General features: G+C 32.0%; 1 protein-coding gene across 1 annotated transcript in view; it reads right to left on the reverse strand.

Annotated features, from left to right (window-relative positions):
* The window catches only part of LOC132727339 (centrosomal protein of 290 kDa-like), a gene marked incomplete at its 5' end in the record, with an annotated part of 53,855 nt that extends 28,014 nt beyond the window's left edge, over window positions 1-25,841 (reverse strand). The window contains 25 exon segments of the mRNA XM_060712777.1: window positions 2,978-3,058; window positions 3,877-4,071; window positions 5,195-5,308; window positions 5,848-6,050; window positions 6,774-6,906; window positions 8,251-8,348; window positions 9,234-9,294; window positions 9,758-9,957; window positions 10,358-10,469; window positions 11,131-11,304; window positions 11,659-11,739; window positions 14,743-14,892; window positions 15,196-15,288; window positions 15,758-15,883; window positions 16,767-16,919; window positions 17,407-17,571; window positions 17,882-18,139; window positions 18,633-18,771; window positions 20,346-20,419; window positions 21,597-21,789; window positions 22,353-22,423; window positions 22,941-23,012; window positions 24,359-24,465; window positions 25,148-25,388; window positions 25,752-25,841. Coding sequence (XP_060568760.1) covers window positions 2,978-3,058; window positions 3,877-4,071; window positions 5,195-5,308; window positions 5,848-6,050; window positions 6,774-6,906; window positions 8,251-8,348; window positions 9,234-9,294; window positions 9,758-9,957; window positions 10,358-10,469; window positions 11,131-11,304; window positions 11,659-11,739; window positions 14,743-14,892; window positions 15,196-15,288; window positions 15,758-15,883; window positions 16,767-16,919; window positions 17,407-17,571; window positions 17,882-18,139; window positions 18,633-18,771; window positions 20,346-20,419; window positions 21,597-21,789; window positions 22,353-22,423; window positions 22,941-23,012; window positions 24,359-24,465; window positions 25,148-25,388; window positions 25,752-25,841 — 3,384 coding nt within the window.
* Between the last annotated feature and the right edge of the window lie 202 nt (window positions 25,842-26,043).

Genomic DNA, 26,043 nt, shown 5'->3' on the forward strand with positions numbered 1-26,043 from the left:
AAACTCGTGCATGCAGTTTGCAATAAACATACTCAGTCAAATCAATTTATTTTGCCATGTTATATAGAGGACTTTCCATTCGGAACTATTTTGGTTTGTTAGAACCAGTAACAGTTTACTGGTTTTCAGTCAAATTTTACTAAAATAGATATATAATTATGTTGGATATTTTATTTTTCATGAAAAGTACCACGTTATCCATATCAAATAAAATTTTAATGACAAAATAATGACGGGCACAGACTTTAATTACTGTGGCACGGACTTAATTGATTGCAGTCATCCGTGTGACGGGTGACTTAAATCTTGAAAAGTAATCATCTTATCACAAGCTGGCACTTATTGTAAAAGACTATATTCAATTTGAGAAAGTGGCTTCACACAAGCAATTGAAAATACTTTATTAAAATCACAAACATATTTCGCATGTATACATTAATATTGTGTATAATTATATAGTTTTTATCATGTACCATGCAGCGTCAAATGTCCGTGAAAAACTTGAAATATGCGCTGAGAATAGTATTGTGCTCGTAAATATACATGTACATACATGTATGAAAGGACGCAGGTCACCAACTAGAATATCTACAAAAGCCAAGTCTTTAGTAAAGAATATCAAAACCGGATTTAAAATCTGATAATGGTATTTTTTTTCAGCGTAACCGTGGAAAGGGATGCTGGCCTAGCGGTTAGGGCATGTTCCCTTATGTAAAATCTCGTACTGGTATTTTTTCAACGAAACCGTGGAGAGGCATGCTGGCCTAGCGGTTAGGGCTCCAATCTCGTACAAGTATTTTTTAACGAAACCGTGGGAAGGATCGATGCTGGCCTAGCGGTTAGAGCATGTTCCCGGATGTAAAATCTCGTAATGGTATTTCTTAAGAGACCATAGAATGGGATGCTGGCCTAGCGTTTAGAGCATGTTCCCGGATGTAAAATCTCGTAATGCTATTTCTTAAGAGACCATAGAATGGGATGCTGACCTAGCGGTAAGAGCATGTTTCCGGATGTAAAAATCTCGTAATGCTATTTCTTAAGAGACCATATAATGGGATGCTGGCCTAGCGGTTAGAGCAAGTTCCCGGATGTAAAATCTCGTAATGGTATTTCTTAAGAGACCATAGAATGGATGCTGGCCTAGCGGTTAGAGCATGTTCCCGGATGTAAAATCTCGTAATGGTATTTCTTAAGAGACCATAGAATGGGATGCTGGCCTAGCGGTTAGAGCATGTTCCCGGATGTAAAATCTCGTAATGGTATTTCTTAAGAGACCATAGAATGGGATGCTGGCCTAGCGGTTAGAGCATGTTCCCGGATGTAAAATCTCGTAATGTAATGGTATTTCTTAAGAGACCATAGAATGGGATGCTGGCCTAGCGGTTCGAGCATGTTCCTATCAACCCATAAAACAAATAAAACATTTATTATAAATATTTTTTAAATAAACAAAGACCGGACAGTGTAAAACACGGGGGAAAACAACACTGTTATAAATAGGCATTTTTTTAATTTAATTTTAAACATGAAATAACATCAACTCTTCCTGTCAAAAATAATAGATTATCAACATTGTTTCTTCTTGGAATACTGATTAAACATGATACTGTATTCAATGAACTTATTTTTACTTCTATTACTGTCTCTTAACTACTGACTAATTTTAATCTTCATTTCCACCTGTATATTTTCATCATCAATAATTCTGCACACAGAGCCATCAAACTGCATGAATGAATTTTTTTATGCTGGCCAATTTTTATTGTGGTAACATAGGTTTGTTATTGTCACCTCAACGCCAAAATAGAAAACATGTACAATGGTAAACATGTACACATGAGGTGCTTACATGAAGCTTGTGTTTTTGTGTTTACTAATTAAGCCTTCACATACCATCTATAATAGAACCACACTTAACATTAAACACTACTACCTTAGTCATTGCTTAAGCTAAATTTCACAATATTTATTATGCATTATGATCAAGTTTATTTTATCATTACAACCTACTATATACATTATAGTCATTTTACTATTACAATTTAAGCATATTTGGTCATTAAAAACCTGCCTACAAACTACCTTACTTTATCATTGAATCCTTGTAAATTAAAATATTCACACCTGCCTCAATCTAATTGTTTAAACCTACATTTAAACTTACTTTTATTTAAGCATAAAATCAAATTTCATTTCGGTCAACAATGGACACAGTTTCCATAAGTTATTTCACATATTGATAAAAAAACAAAAGAAATGATTCTTTTTGGATATTCCTACAAAATATTTCTTGACCAAAATTGTTAATGACTTCTAGGTTTTATAGTATGAAAAACTATATGAAAAATAATTCTTTACTTGTTCTATAACAATTTATTATTTGCTGTATAAATAATTAATATTAGATCAATCATGTATCACACACTTACCAACACCTTCATTATACAATTCTTTCCTGGTTTGTTGTCATATATGATACTTATTATCTATCAACATAATTATTTATGATATTACCCACAATCCATTATCAACCGATTCACCTTAAAACCTACCAATACAAAGCTACATTCATTCTACCAATACTAGTCAAGTTTATTCTACCATTACCACCAAAGTTCATTACATCATTTCTTATAAATAAAATGTTACAATAAAATGTATAAAAGAATTTTCTTTCCTACTGATCATGTAATTCCAATGATAATAAATGAGCCGTGTCATGACAAAACCAACATAATGGGTCTGCGACCAGCAGGGATCCAGACCAGCCTGCGCATCTGCGCAGTCTGATCAGAATCCATGCTGTTTGCTTACAAACCCTATAACAAGTAGAGAAACTGATAGCGAACAGCATGGATCCTGATCAGACTGCGCGGATGCGCAGGCTGGTCTGGATCCATGCTGGTCGCAAACGCATTTTGTTGGTTTTGTCATGACACGGCTCAAATTTGATCATTAATTTTGTATCATAGCTTACCTGAGTAAGTTTGACATTGTCTGCCTCTAATTCTGCTATTCCTGATTCATGGGTTCTGATAACGCCTTCTAGATAACTGATCTGTAATAAAAACATACATAACACTGACAATATACTGTATTTAGTAGAAAAACAATGTACATGTATTAGTGTAAAAAAAGCTTTATATTCTGGACAAGTACATGTAAGCACTCTGATACTAGTTGACAGTCATTAAGATTGAAAATAAATTAGATCTCAAAATGTTTTCATATTAACTTTTTTTGCAACAAGAAATAATTCTAAATGGGTTTAATTGATATACTTCATAAAATATATTTGCTTAACAATCATGATCTTAATTTTCAATAAAACAAGAAAGAAACATAATCAAGCCCTTTCCTTTAACAGCATTCAGAATTTTCAATTGTAAATTTGAGTTATTTCAATACAGAAATAGTAAATTTAAGCAGACTACACTTTAGACTATAGCAAGACTTATTCTGAGTTAACACACACATCTAGATATTCCAAGTCAGATTAATTAACAATTAGGTTGAAATATATTTGAATCCCAAACCAGGAAGTCAGTTAATAATTATCATACAGTACAAAATTACATGCTCATCTGTAAAACAAAGACACTATTTATTCTTGGGGAGCGGTGGCCTAGTGATTAAGGTGTCTGCCTCTTAACCTAGGATCATGGGTTTGATCCATAATCAGGTCACAACCGTGTCTTTTTATATTTCACCAGTACTGGTTGGTTCCAGGAAGCAGGCTCAAAAGTGATCAATATAAATTGCAACAACTTGTTTCACAATAGAGCTTAAATAAATATGTTTAAACCATTTATTCATGGAAGAGGAAAAAGATCACAGTCAACCTATCAACACAATGAATCAGGCAGTCATAGTTACCTGTTGTTGTAGTTTAGTTATATGTCTTCTATGCTTTAATTCCTCTAATCTCAGTGTGTCCATTTTCCCGTGCCATTCCTTGACCTTAGCAGCACCACGGCCATCTTTAAGTGTCATAATAAGCTCCTGTAAACCCTTGTGTTGTAATTCTAGAGCTGCCAGCTTATCCTCCATATCTTCCTTTGTTTTCTTTACCTGGAAACATTAATTTGTATTGTAAGAACCTCTTTTAACATTAACTAACACATTTTTTCAACAGGAAAACCTTTGGTGAATTGATGGCCTTTTCTAATATCAAAGTTGTTAAAAAGTTGTCTAAAAATTTGTTAAACACTTTAAGAGTGATAAAATATAATGAATATTGCAAAAAACAACAGAGAAGATATAGCTTAATTTGCACAGGAACTGAAGCAGAGATTTACTTTAATTTTCTATTATTGCATTGTTAAAATGCTGTTATTGTCTTAGCAAAATCTACTCTTTACTTTCATGATTTTAATTAGGGATGGCAACAAATACCAAAACTTATACTTGGGTACTCGATCATTTCTCCGATCGAGTACTTGGTTACTCATGATTTCAAATGATCTTCAATGTTTTATAACACAATATCAACAGCATCTGCATGCTACTTTCATTTTCTATTTAAATTCATAGAATTCGTAACTATAAATAGGACTGCAAGGGAGGTAACTTAGAATAACCAATAAACAGATTAATTAAAATTAAATCGACAACATTATATTTAACGTTTTAATAAATGCGCAATTTAAGGTAACCATATTCATTTATCGTAAGAGGCCGAATGACATTAGCAACAAAGTTGTTCAATCCCATGCAATCTTTCTAAATTGCAAAAAAAAATTAGAAATTAGAAATTTTTTCCAAGTAATCGAACATCAATTTAGTTACAGATATTCGGACGTTCGATCAAGTATTCGGTTAACCAGTTACTTGTTGCCATTCCTTTTTTTAAATTTTTCATACAAGTAACATACAATGATGTATATTGGGAAGGCTTTTCATATGTCACACTTGTTCAAAAACATTTAAGACAGACTAATCCAACATGATTTCTAAATTAATGGTGTGTGACAAATAACCTTTCCACTCAAACTCAGAAATCAATTATCATGATTAAATATTGTTGGAGGATCTAACCAGTTACCCATAGATTGTAAATGCTTTCCTTATTGAGCTAAGCAGATAGACCAGTCACTGACTTGCAGAATTTTTTGCAGAATTTTTTTTTCTCTACTAATCAATTAGACAAAGTGTCATTGAAGCCGGTGTTCTGAGAAAAATCAAGTTGACATACCTGTCTAAGTTCATCCTGTAGATGGACCTTATCATGCTGTAGCTGCATCAGATTCTTGGAGAATTTCTCTTGTTTAGACAGCGGAATAGCACCAGCAAACTGTAATCTCAAATCCTACAATACAGAGTTATAGAAAATAATATCAGTTTTATATCTTTATACCATACCAAAACATACACTATCTAAAATATATATTACACTTACATAGTTTACATAGTCATCTTTAGATAGCAAAATATTAATCTAGAATATTATTTAGATTTGATTTAATATGACTAGTCCGAGTAAAAATGAATGTCAACAAAAAATATTAATGCCATAACTGTCTATGACCAAAGACTATCTACAAAAGTAAAGTTAATTCTCTCAAAGCTATTTTTCAAACAAAGTTTCAAATTTCAATGTACAGTTATAAATGTATCTTGGTTATTTATAAAGCAAAGGCATAAACTAAAGCATTCTCCAAAGAAACATTTCAAATCAAAGTCTATGTGACCATAGAATATGAAAAATTCCAAAACATTATAATTATCCTGTTAACAATGTCACCGAAAACGAATACCATAAATATCTTTGTAACAGAACATCTCACATTTCATATTTTGGCAGAAATATATCAAAAACTACATTTCTATTTATAGCAATCAACTTACATGTAGATTTCTCTTCAGGTACTGGACTTTGTTCTGTGCTTCTTTCCTCTTGTGGAATATCGTGTTTTCTTTGTCATCAAGTTTCTGTTCAAGGCGGAGGATCATTGCCTCTAGTTTGGTGACCTTCTTCCTCGACTCTTCCAGCTTTCTTACAGCTGTTCCTTCACTCACTTGTAACTGTACTATATGACGATGTAGCTTACCTGAGAAAATACATATATTCATATAAAACCTTTTCATAGATATATTTGTATAATGGAATTGCAATGCTTTGATTTTGGAATTATCTGTTACTATACCAAGGTAGTTATAAATTTAACAGTCAGTAGCATGAAATATAGTCAGATAATTTTGTGCAGCCAAGCCTTGGTTGACTTAACATTGCCTTCAAGGTATTGTGACTGCTAAAACTCCTTAAGATGGATATATTTCAATTGATATTCAAGTAAGTTGAAATATTTGATCAACAATTACTTGTATAATTTAAGCTAGTTTTGTTAGTCTCTACTTTTGATATTAATTTGTAAAACTGGACACCATATTATTATGATCCTTGTTATGAAACCCTGTGGTAAAATAAAGTGAATCTTACTGAGTTTAGAAGAAGGGTTCAAAGTTTATGTAAGATATCATTAACAAATAATGAAAAAGCATCTATATAGAAGTCTAACAGACACTCATATGGTGTAATAGTGCCCTCTTAACTTTCAAAGAAGGTGAATGATGCCAGTTGCTACTTCCTATTTTCATCTTAATTCAACATCAACATTCTTCAAGCTAGGTTCCTCAAATAAAGTATGAAATGAAATGGTCCTTTTCTCAATCAAAACTTCTCAGCAAGTAAAAGTAAATGGTTTTAAGATAGTAAAATGCCACGGGAACCCTTTTAAAACACCAAACTAGAAAATACTACAAAATAAAGTTACCAATGATAGTTTTTTCATCACTTTGTACTTGGAAGTCAAGCAACTGTTGTCGCATAGATTTCACTTCTTTCTCTTTCGATATATGCTGCATCTCCAGAGCTTTCACCTGTGAACTGGCAACATCTGTTACTTCCTGTTGTTATATAATAAAACATATCTTGAATTACGAGCAAATTTTCCTTGATAACTTACCAGTAATGATTAATTTCTCTTCAAGAGACAGACTAATAATTCCATCAGCAGTGTGAGAGAAAATAACTATAAGACTCTTTATCTATGTCTATTGTAAAGGAGAGATATGAGCCGTGTCATGACAAAACCAACATAATGGGTTTGCGACCAGCATGGATCCAGACCAGGATCCATGCTGTTCGCTTACCAACTCTATTACAAGTAGAGAACCTGATAGCGAACAGCATGGATCCTGATCAGACTGCGCGGATGCACAGGCTGGTCTGGATCCATGCTGGTCGCAAACCCACTATGTTGGTTTTGTTGTGATGCGGCTCATATAAAAGATATTTGTTTGATGTGCATGTAAGATTGAAATATATTTCACTGAGTGAACACCAGATGCAATATTTTCAAGAGTGGAGTAGCCACGAATGAAAATAGAATAGCTGGTGTTCACGAATGAAATATATTTCAATCTTATATGTAAACAAATAAATTTTCCTTTTATTTTATGCTTTTAAAGTGATATTAAGTATTTTTTTACTGATTTTGCCGCATAACTTTGCGCTTCCACTTTATGACGTCATAACATCATGACGTCACATCATCAATTTTGGAATATAGTTCTGTTCAATTTCTCTAATTTTGTTACATTTTTAACATGATAAATGATGACCCCTAAAGAAGAAAAATTTACATATGACAGCATTTATTTTTGCCTGTTATTTCATGTAGATATGATTTTCTGTTCATCCGCATTCAGACATAGTCCGGCTATAGTGAAAATTATATTTTATAAATTTTACTAGTGGTTTATCAGAATATAATCATCTGATATATTACAGTAAAACACTGAAAAACATGAAATAAAATGCCTAACCAGACAACCCTGAATTGACCTTTCCCAAGTGTTTACAGATTTATGTAAATTGGCTAACTTGTTATCCAATTGCTACACTGAGATAATACATAGTCACTGGTTGACCTGGTTTGCACAAAAGAACACATGGTTTTGTTTGTGATACTGTTGTGAGCAGTTGACCTAGCAATGAATGGAAAAGGTGTGGCTAAATGTTTCGCTATGAAAAACCGGAAAGGTCCATTACTAATCAAATTCTTTCTCTACTGGGTTAAGCTTGCAAACATACAAACTTGTTAATCTAAGCAATGTGGATCTAACTCTCTTTCTATTAAGTTAACCGGGCATTTGTTATTCTATAACTGAAAACAATTTGTATCTTGCAACACCTAACAGTAGTTTTTCTATCTCAAGTTTTAAGAGTATTTCAGTATACTTTCTTACCTTAAGTTTAGAGTTTTCATGCTTTAAGTTCAATATTTGTTCATCAAGTTGATCAATCTTCTTTCTGTCAGCTTCACTGATTGCACGTGTAACTGAATCTGTAAAATATAAAACATAAAATATCAGCTTCACTGACTGCACGTGTAACTGAATCTGTGAAATAAAGAACATAAAATATCAGCATCACTGACTGCACGTGTAACTGAATCTGTGAAATATAGAACATAATATCAGCATCACTAACTGCACGTGTAACTGAATCTGTGAAATATAGAACATAATATCAGCATCACTAACTGCACGTGTAACTGAATCTGTGAAATATAGAACATAGAATATCAGCATCACTAACTGCACATGTAACTGAATCTGTGAATTATAGAACATAAAATATCAACATTACTTACTGCAAGTGTGAAATAGTGTATCATTGTAAGCATCCTTTCGTACATGTATGTACATGTATATTTTCATTCTTTAGTTGCAGTGTATATAGAACAGATTAATGACACAGAAATCTACCCAGTTGGCTTGCTCACATTAAAGAAGACATCGATAGAAAGATTAAAAACCTGAATATACAATTCAAAATTATCAATTTCAACCATTAAACTTAAATGTATGTTTGTTTCTCGGTATATCTTAAAGAACGTGGAAATAATCACTAACCATAAACTGTCTTGCAAATTCATATCTCAACATAATGACAATCAAAGTATGACATATTTGTACATTATTACTCTTAGCCAGCTGCCTGCAAATAAATAAACCCATGCAGCCAGTTAAGACCAAGATCAGCCAGTACATCTGTGCCATCTGATCATGGTCTGCACTGTTCACTATTCAGTCATAGTTTGAAAATTTAACCCTTAAAATGATAACGGTTTGACAGACAAGTGCATTTAAGATATTTAGCATGGAAGAGTTTAAAATACAATGTTTGATGTCAGTGCTGTACAATTTCTTCTGAAGCACAAACTTACTTGACAGTTCATCTCTTAAATCTCTCTCAATCTTCTGAAGGTCCAGATTTGATCTTGTTATCTGAAATCAATCATGAAAATAATTGTCAGTATATCTATATACATGTTGTATTTCCTGCTGATGAAGACTGAAGAAATTGCAGTATGTTTTGTGAGTAAAAAACAGCCTATAATTACTATGTTCATAAGTAAAGTGTTTTTGTTGTTGTTGTTTTGTTGTTGTTGTTTGTTTTAGTTGGATTGCACTAATACAGTATAGGTCATAAAGTGACTTTTCAGCTTTACTGGTGCCCTTCTGTACATTATTTCAGGCACCACCAGGCACCCTAGTAGAACCACGGATTAAGCTAGCTGGATAGATTTCTCACTAGAAAGAATTCAGGGTCCCTGTCTGGATTCGAACCCACAGCATTGAGGAGCAAGTGGTTTGAAGTCAACAACCCAAAGTATCAAATAATTCAGTTACGCAAAAAAAGTAGGTATATTTTTATACAAAATGAAAAAATAAAGAAAAAATTGCTGACCTCTGCAAATTTATCTTCAAGTTCTTTGTTCCTATTCTCAAGACTGTGGAGTATAGATTTTTGTTGCTCGTACATGTTGACGGCATGTTCCGCTCGTTGACGTTCATTCATCTCCTTCATCTCTAACGTAGTTATCTTTTTTGACGTAGTTATAACATCGGCATCAGTGATCCCTTTAATCTCTGTCCCATCCGTCACACCTATAATAAATATGGGAAATGACTTTCATGGAAAATCAAAGCAAAACACTGTTTAACCTTTAAGCTTTGGTAAGCTTAAGTACTTTGATTAAGTTCAAGCTTACTTTCATACAATATAACAAAAGATAATTTATTCAATTCAAGGAAAAAGAATACATAATGTTTTTGTAAACAATAAACAGCAAGCTCCTTGGGGGAAAAAAACCCACAAAACTTCGGAAAATAAATAATTTTGCAGACAGTTAATTTAAATTATTACTTGTTTCAAAGTATCTTTTATTTTTTTTTAAAAAAAAGGGAAAAAATACTTAATACAACATCTCAATCAGATGTTGATGTAAGTATGCCCACATAATGGAACTGATACAATGGTCTCATATTGCAGGACTATGATAATTACCTCTCTTGTGAAGCTCATTCAAGGCAGCTTCCAGTGTATGTAGTCTCTCTTTATCTAGAGTCATTGTCTTCTTTATTTCTTCATTCTCCACAGTCATTCTCTTAACTTCAACCTGGAGTGGACAAAACACTTTATCAAAACACTTTTATTTTTCAAAAACAAGTAAAAATGTACAAAAATAAAAGAAAAATAATAAAAAAGTAAATTTTTGTTGAATTGAAAAATGAAAAGCAGTGTGATCATATCTTTGTAAAACATTTCAAGGTATACTGAAAATGATTCATTCATCATTCTTTTATAAATCTGGAAAGATATTCATAAATAGGTCACAAGAAATGTAAAACATGAATTATAATTAAGTAATCTGGAATGTTTTTTTATATAATGAACAAAATAGGATTTGTTTCCTTGGAGATTTAGAGAAATCACTCTGTACTAAGACAAAATAAATTCTATTATGTCAAGCATAACTTTGTGCTCTACAGTGATTTTTTTTTTCAATTTTCAAAACAACCTGTAGTTTTCTGAAGGCGCAATTAATTAAAAAAGGGGGAAAACCTTCGATCAAATTCCAGCAACTTGTTGTGAGTTAGAACGTACACAGGGCATTTCAGGGGTAAATATAGCATTTTTAGGGAAAAATATACTTATTTTGGGCTGAGGGAAATAGCCTTTATTTGTCTATAAAATATAGGGGGAAAAAATCACTGTCTATTAATGTCATAAGCCAGAGCCTGTCTTTTTTTTACAACCAATAGAGTTAAATCCTTTACCTCAAGACCTGTAAGCATCTCAGCTTTAAGTACTAGGTTATTTCCCTTTTCCAACAAATCTCGATATTTCTCTGTCAACTCGTGGTATTTTTTATTAGCATGGTCAAGGTCACTGGAAGGAACCGAGTCTTCTAGGGCTTTCTGCAAACCTGCCATCTTAAATGCTGCCATATCCTGGAATGAGGGTAAAAAAAATGTTATTACAAATAGTCAAATGGCCCACATTGACATGTGTTAACCAATAAAAAAAGTGCTAAAACTCCTTGGATAAGCTCTACATAAGAAATGAATATTTAAAGGGATGAAAAACATTAGGCTATAAGGGAATAATGTAAATGAAAATTAAAGGTATTATTCAGAAAATAAAATTATAACTCAAATATTTATATTTAAAACAATCTTGTTTTAAAAAATATTCTATTCATCAAATAGGCATTAAAGAAACCCGATTTAGGTAATGAAAAGCTTGGGGTAATTATTGTTAATATTTGATGAAATTTTCATGAAATACTTAATGACAAGTGTAACCTTATATCTCTGTAGATAACCCATTCTTTCAACTACTGCCTGCTCCATGGCAACCATCTCATTCTTTAAACGACTTATCTCCTAAAATAAAAGTAAAAAACCAGTAATAAGGAGTCAATACTTATATTTAAATAAAATTTTAATATGTAACACATTTACATCAAACACAATGAAATACATCTAATCTTACACATAATTCAAACAAGTATATACAAAAAAAATCTAAATGTAAATTTTCTATATCAATAAAAACAGGTGAAGTGTTTTCCTTACATAAAGAATTACAAAATTCTTATTTTACAGACTTCAGGACCTAATCATGAAGCATAAAAAAATTTCCTTACATAAAAAATTACAACATTCTAGGCTACAAAGTACTGTACCTATTCAGATTCAGTGAAGCAATGGGTAATCATGAAGTATATAAATCATAAAGAATATAAGCCATGAAGTATATAAATCATGAAGTATATAAGTCATGAAGTATATAAAACACATAAATCATTAAGTATGTAAGTCAAGAAGTATATAAATCATGAAGTATATAAATTATAAAGTATATTAATTATGAAGTATATAAATCATGAAGTATATAAATCATGAAGTATATAGGTCAAGAAGTATATAAATCATGAAGTATATAAATCATGAAGTATATGAAGTATGTAAATCATGAAGTATGTAAGTCAAGAAGTATATAAATCATGAAGTATATAAATCATGAAGTATATAAGTCAAGAAGTAAATAAATCATGAAGTATATAAATCATGAAGTATATGAAGTATGTAAATCATGAAGTATGTATGTCAAAAGTATATAAATCATGAAGTACATAAATCATGAAGTATATAAGTCAAGAAGTATATTAATCATGAAGTATATAAATTATAAAGTATATTAATCATGAAGTATATAAATCATGAAGTATATAAATCATGATGTATATAAATTAGGGCCGGGAATTATATTCGAATATTTGAAACACTACCGAATATTCGAACATTGAAAAACGAATACGAATATTTGAAAAAAAAATGTTTTTTTTTCATTACTTTCAAATTTCAATTTAGATGGTAAATTAATCCCTTGGCATTTACTTGAACAGGTGTTAATAATATGTGTGTATGCTGTGTGTCAACGAGTATCGCCAACTAACTGTGAAAACTTTGGGGTATAGTTGATCAAAAGAGCACCCGTTTCACAGTTTGCAATTTACCTGTTTAACAGTTCATAATCTAATTTTTCCGATTTTAAATATATTACTTTATGGTTTTATGTGCTATAAAATTTCCGATCAATCAATAATTGTCTTAAATTACATGTGAAGAAGAATAAATCGGCACGTATTAATCGGTGCGTTATGAAAGCAGTTTAGTTTAGATTACAGTCAACTATCGTTATCTCGACATCGCTTTTCTCGATATTTCGTTATCTCGATGAAATTTTGAAAGTCCCGATTTTCTTCCTTCTTTATCTTTATTGGAAATATTTGTTTATCTCGATATTTCTATTTCGATATTTTCAGTATCTCGATGTAACATTTCAGCCCCAACAGTTATTTTCACACTATTATCCTTTGTTTATCTCGACTTCGTCTGTTCCCTTCAGACGTGTGAAAAACACAATCTAGACGATAATTGCTCAATTGATAGCGCGTGTCATAATGACAATTATGTTTGTCACAAGTTTAGCTGTTTTATAAAAGTTAATCTATTTAGCGTGTTGATTGACTTATGTCCAAATTGAATGAGTGAATTATACATTCTTTTTAAATATTCGAACACTGTATCAATTCATTATGACTTTAAATGTAAATGATATAGTGAAAGTATAGAAACGCTATCGTTGCAATATTGTTTCACAACATCACCATCAAATCAATCAGCGGTGGAACAATCTCGAGAAATATCCGATAAATAATCTGTATCAATCCATATCCGATATCCGATTCACTATATTGGTGCATTACTGAGTAAACCTCACTATGTGTTTTTATCACAGACACCCGTATTTCCGCTGGTAAACATCCGCTAATGTTACTTTGTTAAATATTGACTAGGCCTATGAAAACAAGACATGGGGATATTATAGTTTATTTGACATAAGGTATGCACATGTCTTTTGTAAAAATCACTTTCGCCTTGTTCTAACCCCAATATGTTTATCTCGACATTTCGTTATCTCGATACTTTTGGACGGTCCCAATGACTTCGAGATAACGAGAGTCGACTGTATTTGTTTATTTATTTACGTCTCATCCATGCATATTTACAATGTACAAAACATAAAATACAGCAATAAAAAGCATGGGCAATCTATATAGGAGACTATCGTTAAACAACTTAAATATACTGATTAAAATCAGAAATAAAAATAAAAGCATAGGAAGTGTCTATATTCGGTCTGAAAATATTAACTCCGTAGAAATTAGACTCCGTGTGATATTTACTGCGTTATAGCTAAATTCATCTGAAGAATATTTTAAACCTTATCTTAAAGTATATAATTATAAATAAAAGCAAAATATTTAATACAAGTTAAGTTGCGATATAATTATCTGTTATTGGGGCTAAAGAGGCTACGATGATTCATGTTATTGTCAGTCAAGTCAGGTGAGTAACCTCCCAAGGACAAATGATCAGTAGTCGAATTAATTGAACAAAGGACAATCAAATTATAAAATTATTCCAAAAGTAAACATATTTATTGATTTACAATAAATAAAATAAAACACTTTAACATAGTAATAAAGGTTTTTTTTAATCGTCGATTATTCCAAGCATATTAAACTATTATAGTATTCGACACAATCAATTTCGGATACGTATACGTGAAAGAGAAATATTGGAACAAAAGTTGTAAAAACGAATATTCGAATATATTCGAATATGGAAAACGAATATTCGAACATCGAATTCCTCATTCGTTCCCAGCCCTAATATAAATCATGAAGTATACAAGTCATGAAGTTGAAGTATACAAGTCATGAAGTATATAAATTATGAAGTATATAAATCATGAAGTATACAAGTCATGAAGTATATAAATTATGAAGTATATAAGTCATGAAGTATATAAGTTACCTTTCTCTGCTGACCGTCCATCTCTTCCATAGTTTGGTACCTCCTGGTGAGAGCTTTTTCGTTTACCCGATACACGGTGATACGTCGTGTCATATCTGATAATCTACGTTTAATCTCACTATCATCCTGGTTCAGGGTATCAACCAATCGCTGAAATAAAAACACTAAGTTTAACCCTAAAGTCTGCAATTTTAGAAAATGTTATTTTATTGGGTCCATTGTTGATATTTCGAAGGTGATTAAGAAGAATAAACCTGAATAACATTTTACCTATATAGTTTACATCTCAAGAGAATATTTGATGTTCCCAACAATCATTTGTAAAATAACATTTTGACAACTGAGCTGACATATGTGCACAAAATTTGTAAAGTATAAATTTGGCATCATGATCATTTTATTTTGTATCGAATTTCATAGCTTGCATAAAATTGCAGCAAAAATGAAACTTACTTCAAACTCGAGAATTTGAACTTTGTCTTCTTCTCTGTGACCTTCTACATTCTTCAGTTCATCCTTCAATTTCTTCACTTCTTCTTCCCAGACCTATAAAATATTATATAACTATTATATAAATATCATCGCTTGCAACAAACGACACACATGTCTTCTTTTTTTTTTAACACATGACTTAGTCAAGTGATTTCAACATTATTTACTTGATTCCAGGAGCATTGCACGCACTTTACATGTATATTAAAAGACAGCCAATAAATAACAATGTAACCAGGTGCAGACAATGACTGCGAAGACATTTCTATTTCTATTACAGGTCAATTAACATAATTATGTAAAACAAGTATATTTCTTGTAGTAGACTCAAACTGTGTAATGAAACAAAACCATCAAACTAAAAAGTTGCGGTACCATTCAGTTATTCAACAACTGGGCGGGCAACAAGCGAACTATTTCCAAATTATCCACATACATGTAGATACTGTATGATCTATTACAAACAAACATATATGGCAATAACAACCACATAAAAGCAGGAAGAAAATTTAAAATTTATTACCTTTTTATCTTTAAGATAATCATGGTATAGAAGACCTTGTTGATGTCTTACTACGGCAAACTTCCTCTTGTAGTCCTCTAGTTTACCCTCTGTCTTGTTCAACAACTCCTCTTTCACATGTAACTCCTATAAAATATAAATCATAACACCCATAAACTTGTGTAATGGAAATACCCTGCTGTGAATTTGGAACATTTCATTAACATCTGAAGGAGTTTCAGTATTAAATAATAACAGTGAAAAGCCTACAATATAGGGTCCAGACAGATTCCATGAATGTTCAAATTGGTCTGACTGTATACAAATAAGATTGGAAAGTCATTATCTACACTAGTATTCAGATTTAAAAATGCTAATTTTCTTTATGAAATTCTTATACCTTATGTACCTGTGATGGATATTTAATTAAAGATGACAGCAGAAGTAAATTTGGGTATCTAACTCCGGAAGACTAATAGTTATTTATTTTGGAGCCAACAGAAATATTAAATTTATCAATTTCATGAAAAAATAACTGAACAACTGTTTCTTTTGGTTTATACAAAATTTATTTTAGTTCCATTGGGTAGGAAGCTATAAGCTTATAGACACTCTTTCCAATCATTTTCTAGAACAAACCAGTACTGAGCAAAGAGTGTAGTTTCTTGCTGCACAGGACATGGTTTGAACCCATGCGGCAAGTGATCACTAGTTCACCTATACAATTAACACACAACCTCAGTATTTTAAGTAAATTCAGTTGAAGTAAATGGGGATCAATCATCAAACTTAATATCTTTGGATATACAAATGTATAGTCAAAGAGAGTTACCATTAACTCACAGTGCAACCCCTTTCTATTCCATGTGAACCCCTGGATATATAGCCACTTATTCACTGCACAACCCCTATCTATTCAATGTACGCAGGCTGACTTAGCTTGATACAGATCACACATTCATGGTATTATTGCCTTGAACACAAAGTTCAATGACTTGAGACATAAATTGAAGTTATGAAAAATCTGTACCTGTAAAACAGTGACAAGGTGTTCATTAAGACCTGCAATCACTTCAGCACTGGTTGTTGCCATGTTTTCTGGTAGGTTCATAGGTTTAAAGAACCCGGCACTCACACCACCAGGGCCCTTCACAGTCTTTAATTCTTCCTCCATCTGTTTTATCTATAATACATATATAACATACAAAATCAGTAATATGTAACAAAGCAATGGTACAACATTAAAAAAACATTGAACAAGAGCTGCAAGTACAAGAGAGGACAAAACTTTTCTGTGTGCTTAATAGTAAAACAAGAGTCTGGATAATGTAGGAATTCACAAAAAGGGAGATTTTATCCAAAATAATTAACAAAGTTACAAGTTATTTTCAAGTGAATATCAAGAGAAGTTTTGAATATCGATGCACCTAGGGTCATATAAACTTTTCTACAAAAGTATGTTTTCCAACTGATACAACATAAAAAGTCTGATTTTTACATTTCTTGTATTTCATTTAAACCTATAATCATAAATCTTTTAAGGAGATGTCAATATCAACAATGTAGAGCCCAGTCAGACTGTATGTAAAGTGAAAAATGATCTGGTTCTATGCTGCTGGTATTGGTCTGTTATTTTCACTTCTAGCACTCAAAACAATGTCAAAACAAACCTTTTCCATGGCTTTTTCTAGTTCCAGATTATATTTGTTAGACTCGTGCCTGGTTTCTCTGAGTACCATACGTAACTCGTCATTCCTGCCCTGTAAGTTGTCCATCTGAGCTTTCAAGAACAAAGAAGTGTCATGTCTGCCTATGACAGACTTGGCTTCAATAGCCTGTAATGATAAATCATTTTACCATGCATATCTTTATTCATTCTATACAATAATGGAAGAGCTTGATGTGTCTCTCATAAAATGTTATAATTCATAAACCAGAGAACAAATGCCAATAAACTATTTCATATGTTGGATAACTTTTTTATTTTATTAAGTTTATAAATATGCATTTATGATAAAAATGAGAATTCATGATTCATATCATGAAAAAAGTTCAAGTTATCTTAACAAAAAGGGCATGCATTCACATAGACAAAAGAAAATTATTAAGTATGTTCTGGGAAACTTAAGAGAATGGTTTACTTACAGCCAACATTCTCTCTATGGATGGAAATTGCATTTCTTGTATTTCTCTCTGCCCTTTCTCCATCTCCTCCCCATCCCCATCTTCAGTTGCCCTCATACCATACTTTTTCACTGCCTCCATCACCTCTTTGAGGCCAGCCTCGAGGTTCTTGTTCTCGTCCTCAAGTTGTTCCGAGCGAGCCTTCAGCTGAGCGTTATCACTATACAGACGATCCATTTCTCGGAAATTCTCGCGTAAATCTTGGTCATACTCATTCTTCTGCAAATATTATTGAAAATCTGTTGTAATATAAGCTTAAACAACTGGTAGAGAACTAAGAGGCTAAATATTTCAGCAATGTTAAGTTTTTAACATGGTTTTAGCTTTTAACTTCGACACATCACCTTTGAGTCTGCTTCGTGGAAATAATCAAGTTCTTGTGCAGTATAAACGAAAAACATGTCTGGGATCCATCCCAAAGTGACTCAAACCCATTTTCCATGGAGGCAGACAACTGAACTGCTATGCCAACACTTATGACCAATGGGAGGAGCATTCAGTCTTATATTCTATATAAGTATCAACTATCAACCATTTTAGAAATTTTGTTTCAACAAATTTATAGTAATTAATACTCCTTTGTTTGTTGTGTAAGATCACTGTTTATAAATATTTATACCACTGGACATACAGAAATAATCTGTCTGTGCATAACCTTGACATTGGTGTTCATCAATGAGCTATAAATAATATCATGACTTATACAACTTACCCTCATCTTGTTCTCCTCCATAGCAACTTCTCGTTTTATAATGGTAGCCACAGACTCGGGTTTCCTCTTCTCCTTCAGTGTCTCCGTGAAATCCTGCACAGCTATCATATCATCAGCTGTGAGACCTAGAGCTACAGCTCTGAAATATGGGGACAGTAATAGCAATATTAGATAATGATTTACGTTAACAAAAATAGATTTACTCTCAATTCGGACACAATTATCTTAATTAAATAAATGGGACAGTTAGCAGGAACACATGGCGAACATCAATCAAGTAAGTTTACTGTACAGTTGACTCTCGGTAACTCGAAATCCAAGGGACTGGGCATTTAACTTCGAGAGAAACAGAATTCGAGTAATGTGGAACTACCACCATTACATGTATATACATGTGCCTGATTGAATGTGCAAAGGAGTAGGTTTGTTATTGTTGTTAGTGGCAATGCTGCAATATTTTACCATTGAAATGACGGTAAATCACTTACAACTGCAAATTATTAATGAACAAAATATATCATTCAAAATTTAATACATGTATATTAATAGTGAAACAGAAACACACAATTACATTTGATTTAATTCATCATCGGACGAAAATGAAATTAGTAACTATCCTGAACCAGAAGTACAAATATGACAGATAATTAATTAAACAAATGTCCTTTACGTTGATAACACACATCAATACCTAGGCTGTTATTTGACTAACACCCGTCAGACTGGCATGAGTCAACTTTCTTTAAGAAATGTAATTAAATTTTAATTTAGTTATCTAACTGTTAAAACCAATTAGGTCCTGAAACGGATTAAAGCCACTTTTACGACGTGTTAATAATACATGATGACCGGCAATTAAAAATTACTATGAAACGTGTAAATCATGAGTGACAACATCTCACCTTGATGTTGCCAACCTTTGATCAGACGGTTGTTTTCACACTTCGACTTATTGAGATGTAAATATGTTGGACTTTAATTGAGGGACCAAATTTTTCTTTTCGACTAAACAGGAGTCTCGGCAAGTCAAAATTTGACCTAAGCGGAGTTAAAATACAAAGATTAAGAAGAAAATTTGACGGGACTTTAGAAATTATTCGACTAAGGCGGAATTTTGAGTAAAGCGATTTTGACTTATTGAGAGACAACTGTATTTATTACATGATTCTATTAGTTTTGACCATACGAAAGTCTTTAACATAATATATCATTATTATAAACAATTTTGAGATTGCTACATAAATTAACAATTATTTGCATCATCAGAGGACGCACTGGTGTGATGTAAGTATAAAACCACGTATATGTCACACATAATTGATCAACCTTTATCCTGCTGAATTTGCTTTTGGATTTTTCTTGCTTTCAATTGAAACCATCATTTGAGCCGTGTCATGACAAAACCAACATAATGGGTTTGCGACCAGCATGGATCCAGACCAGCCTGCCAATCCGCGCAGTCTGATCAGGATCCATGCTGTTCGCTATCAGTTTCTCTACTTGTTATAGGGTTGGTAAGCGAACAGCATGGATCCTGATCAGACTGCGCAGACTTACTGGTCGCAAACCCATTATGTTGGTTTTGTCGTGACGCGGCTCATTTGTTACTGTGAGGAATTTTTATAAGAAAATTTTAGTAAGCTATCAGTGTGGATTCTTGTAAGTCAACATGCACACTAATCATGAAAGGGGACATGACTAAGAAATCATTACCTCTGTCCCAGGTGTTGTGCCATCTTTCTAATTTTCTGTTTCAGCTCAATTCTTTCATCCTCTAATTTCTCAACCTAAAAAAATGGAAAACATTTTAAACATGATGTTATAACCTTTACATTAATGGGACTCCTCTGAGGACTCATGATATTACTAGATTATAAAACTTTTTTCCAGACTCCAGTACCATTTAATAAAATTCAGGACTAATAACTTATGTGCAAAATTTCAGAATCATCTGCTTACTCCTTTTTCCCAGAATAACTATTTCAATTGTGAAAAATCTTCCCCCAAAAATGTCTTTCAGAAGAAATTTCGTAGTTTATTATGGAGTAAAACAAATTGCATGGGTGAGCAGGCAGACCTGACTCTAAACTAGTAACAAAGGCAATCAATATAACCACCAAGGTTAAAGAAACCTGTCGGTACTTTCAAGATAATATAATATTATTAAGCTCATAATGACCATAGCTTAATTTAAGGTCTACTAAGTTGACCTGTAACAATATAGTTTAGCCAAGTAGAATAGACCTTTTACTTAATATAAGAAACTGTTCAAATGACCAGTCATGCTAACTATCTAGCATATGATGATAACAAATACAATGACATATGTACAATCAGATCCTGTATTATATAATATTAAACCCAGAAATCCTTTTGTTTTATTTTCTCAAGAACTTTTCATTATTGGTATCATATTTTAGTTTCCAAAAAGTGCCTTATGAGCCAAATACATGATCTGTTACTATTTGGCAATTAGCACATTCTATATAATGATTTAGTATTTCATATGGAAGTACAAATATCACTTTGTTTACATTTCTCTACCTTTAAGGCAAATCATTTCACATTCAGTGCTACTTTCTTCAGGTAGTAAGCAACTTACATGCTCTAAATCCATTATTTAAACATTATAAAACCCATATCTACCCTTTCTAAGGAGCAAAAAAAGAGCAAAAATATATCCATTTCTGAGGCTTAATGTGCCTGTAAGACATTTGAGCCGCTTCACGACAAAACCAACATAATGCGTTTGCGACCAGCATGGATCCAGACCAGCCTGCCCATCTGCACAGTCTGATCAGGATCCATGCTGTTCGCTTACCAACTCTATTACAAGTAGAGAAACTGATAGCGAACAGCATGGATTCTGATCAGACTGCGCGGATGCTCAGGCTGGTCTGGATTAATGCAGGTCGCAAACGCACTATGTTGGTTTTGCTGTGACGTGGCTAAAATATTGCTAACCTCTTTCTGTAGTATATAGTTCATGGCCTTCTCCTCCTCCATCCTGACTTTTTTATCCGACCTGTATTTTGTGAGATCCAGAGGTTTACGAGGGTCAAGCCCGAGTCTGCCGCGGAGGTCTTCATTCTCGTCACAGAGGTCGTTGATTGTTAACTCTGTCTTGTTTATATGCTGGGTCAGCTCCTCAATTTGCCTTTAAAAATATCAGATTATAATGGTTACTTTTTAGCATTTGTGCATTTAGCATCGTTTTTGCCAGTAATTTCTTCTTTTCAGTACCTTTTTTTAATGCAGTGTTCAACAATATGAAATTGTAGACTATAAAGTCATATTTTTCAATAGTAAACAGTAGTAATACCATTTAATAAAACCACACTTTTAATTATTCAGTAGAATACAGTATTTTTGTCAGGAGCTATGTAGTTTTTTTGGCATTGATTTAAGCAAAATTTGTCAAAATATAATTTCTATAAAAATACTTTTTTTTTTTTTTTTTAAAAATCTGCATTTAGCTAGTGAACTGATGTTTTTCATTAAAGTATTTTTGTTTGAAATAGCCCAAAATGCATTGAGAAAGTCATTCTGGCCTCAAGTCACCTCTTAATGACATTCCTGAACATGATAAAATGTTAAGTGTTTACAGTAAAATACATTCCATTTTAATACTGGAAACAAATTCAAAGTTAAACGTATAACTTCAATATAAAAATATGTCTACTATAATGTAACATTTGCATTCATTAAACATTACCATACCTGTCTCTAACTTTGATCTGTTTCTTCACATCTTTGATTTCAGCTACAGCCTCTGCTAGACCATATTCTCCCTAAATACAGAAAACAGTATTTCTTAACTTTGTGATTTATTACCTATTTAATCAGTGTTAAAATGAAATTTTATAATCATTCAATGTTAATCATCTGAAGATGAAGTTGATGATCTATGTATGAATAAGATTTCCTGTATTTTTTCATGAATAATCTTTAAGAATGAAAAGGCAAAAATCATCTATGATGGCATGAAATTAAATACAAGTTAATGTAATATCAAAGTAAGTATAAGTCTTGATCCATGCATTTAACATATAAAATGCTCTTCATTCTCTTCACATTTACTTCATAAGTTATGGACAGATTTTATTATAAAACTTTACAAAAATGTAAATAACACTACTACAGAAAGTTTTGTCAACATAACTACTTTACAATTGAACAAAGCATAACAAAAAATAGTATTTACCACTTTGAAATCAAGGTAATAATTTTTCAGACTTTTAATGATAATGAAAATGGGTCCTATAAACTTCTTTTCTTTGTAGTTTTTTTTACAGAATAAAGACTTACAGCTTCATATTGTCTCATCCTCTCCAGGGCCTCATTTAGGTCCTTATCCTTCTCACTGGCATCTTGTTCAGCCTGGGAAACAACAATACAAATGTCATACAATACAAAACATCATACAATACAAAACATCATACAATACAAAATGTCATATAATGCAAATGTAAGACAATACAAATGTCATACTATACAATTGTCCTACAATACAAATGTCATATAATACAAATGTCATACTATACCAATGTCGTATAATACAAATGTCTTACAATACATGTCTTATACAAATGTTGTACAATAGAAATGTCATACAATACAAATGTCATACACTACAAATGTCTTATATAAATGTTGTACAATAGAAATGTCATGCCATACTAATGACATACAATACAAATGTCATACAATACAGATACCATTTAATACAAATATTATACACTGCGAATGTCATACAATACCAATGTCATACAATACATATGTCATATAACACATATGTTGTACAATACAAATGTCGTTCACATATTCTGTACAATAAAATGTCAAACAATACAAATGTTGTACAACACAAATGTTGTAAATAAAAAGTCATACAATACAATTGCCATACAATTTACAAATGTCATATGATTTTCAATTTACAAATTAATGAATGTTGGTAGCAATAATTTTCATTGGATAAATGTGTTGAATATATTATTTATATAATCAACAGTTGAAAATTTATGAGTTAAACCTTACTGAAAGCAATAAAACTATAATACAAACTTGAATACAGGTTATATGTTTATGTATACACACTATAACCTAGCTGCTTTAGGTATGTAAGCTTCAAACAGCTTATATTTAGCCATATAACCTTTAATAGCTAATTTTATATAAACTTGAAACAACTTATACCAGGCCATATAACCTTGCATAATAGCTCAGGTTAAATAAACTTAATCCTGTTTATATTGGACCTTATAACCTTTCCTAATTGCTCAGGTTATATAAACTTAAACCTGTTTATACCGGACCATTTAACCTTGCCTAATAGCCCAGGTTATATAACTTAAACCTGTTTATACCAGACCATTTAACCTTGCCTAATAGCCCAGGTTATATAACTTAAACCTGTTTATACTGGACCATTTAACCTTGCCTAATAGCCCAGGTTATATAACTTAAACCTGTTTATACCAGACCATTTAACCTTGCCTAATAGACCAAGTTATATAAACTTAAACCTGTTTATACCAGACCATTTAACCTTGCCTAATATCCCAAGTTATATTATTTTAAACCTGTTTATACGGGACCATTTAACCTTGCCTAATAGCCCAGGTTATATTAACTTAAACCTGTTTATATTGGACCATGTAACCTTGCCTGATTGGACCAAAATAAAGTTTGTCTATCCTCTAATTAATATAATGAGAACATACCAGCTTAATATCTCTGTCAGCATCTTTATTTCTGTCTTGTTCAGCTTTCAGTTTTTCTTTCAATTCCCGGATAATGATTTGTTGTCTTTCACCCGGACCTTGTCCAGCTGTTGAAAAAAATGACAAAACATTAATTAATTATCTCTCCCTTATTCATATATCACAGCAGCAGAGAAAAAATATCCTAAATACAAAATACTACATACAGCACAACCTGTACACAGAGTGACCCTCTGTACAGCAATCACCTCTTTACAACAACTGCATCAACTCTTCCTGATACAGGAATTCACAATGAAGTTAACCTCTCTAGAGAAAACAGCCTTTTAGCAACAACCAAAATATTTCTCTCCAAATAGAGTGTTGCTGTGCACAGTTTGTACTGTATGTAAATGATTCCATTTCTTCTAAAACATGTTTAACTGGTTGTCAAATCAAATACATACCGGTAGCTTTAAAGATACAATCAAATAATGAATTTGTTAATAAAACACTCTTTCAAAAGTCAACAATTATTGTTTATTCTTAAATTGATGAATTGAAAATATATAAAATAACAAGAAAATTCAAGCTAAAACTTTGATGTTTATTTGGTCAGTTTGTAAAATTGTGTTCTAAATACTTGGAGACAAATTATTATTAGTTTAACCTTATTCATTTACTTCAGATCAGTGTTACTTTACAATGACTCGGAATATATTGAAAAAAATAATTATAAAATGCCTGATTTGAGCCTAAACAATACCATACAAATATCTCAATATAGAAATGAGAGGAAAAGTTCATTACTTCTGTGTAATTCTGAACGAAGGTCTTCAATGACTGCTGCATTATTGTCCAGATCATCAGCGTAAACTTTCATCTGTTCCGTCAACTCCTCTATCTGCCGATCTTTCTCCTTGATGACCTTCGAGAGTGCGGCCACTGACGCCTTGTCACTGTCCATGTTAGCTGCTATCAGCTGCTCACGGAGACGAAACACTTCTTCCTGCTGATCTATGATGGTCTGATCCTTGTCTTGAAGGATTATCTATAAAAAATACAGGTATGTGCCAATTATACAAAAAAAACAAAGGAATTAAGAAATTGAAAAAGTTGAAATTTTACATATTTTTAAAAATCATGTTGCAAGAATTTTCTGCTTAATCTGGGTAGCAGAGCAGTGACTTTATCTAATTAACTGAAAGATATTGGACTTTAGACCTAAAATGCTGAGAAAAAAACATGCAAGTATGTAGGAGCAAATTTTTGCAACAAAAAGGAAAAATTATATGGTATAAAAACAGCCCTTTTAGTTATGGTCAAATACAAATTTGGTAAATTATTTCCTTTGAATTAAAGATTTTTAAAGGATACTTTTGCTGGAAGAAAAGTAAAGAATAAATCTGGTTACCTTCCATTCCTCAATCTTGTTGTCAACGGCAACCATAATAGCATCATCAGCATCTGTTTTAGAAGCTAGCTGTTCAGTTAAATCTGCAACCTTAAAATACAAGCATAACTGATACAATATCTTGTTTTACCTATCTGGTATATTTTTTTAATGAAACCTTCAACAACAGCTAAATTGTTAAATGTTTAATAACCAATTTTCATTGGAATATTTGCACTTGCAGTTCTTAGTAAACCAGGACAGTTCGGCTTATGCAACTTGTCTTGGAATTAATAAATGTCAAAAATGGTAA

This window comes from Ruditapes philippinarum, unplaced genomic scaffold, assembly GCF_026571515.1.
Source record: "Ruditapes philippinarum isolate M1 unplaced genomic scaffold, ASM2657151v2 ctg4147_1_1_1_1, whole genome shotgun sequence".
In the NCBI taxonomy this organism is placed as follows: domain Eukaryota; kingdom Metazoa; phylum Mollusca; class Bivalvia; order Venerida; family Veneridae; genus Ruditapes; species Ruditapes philippinarum.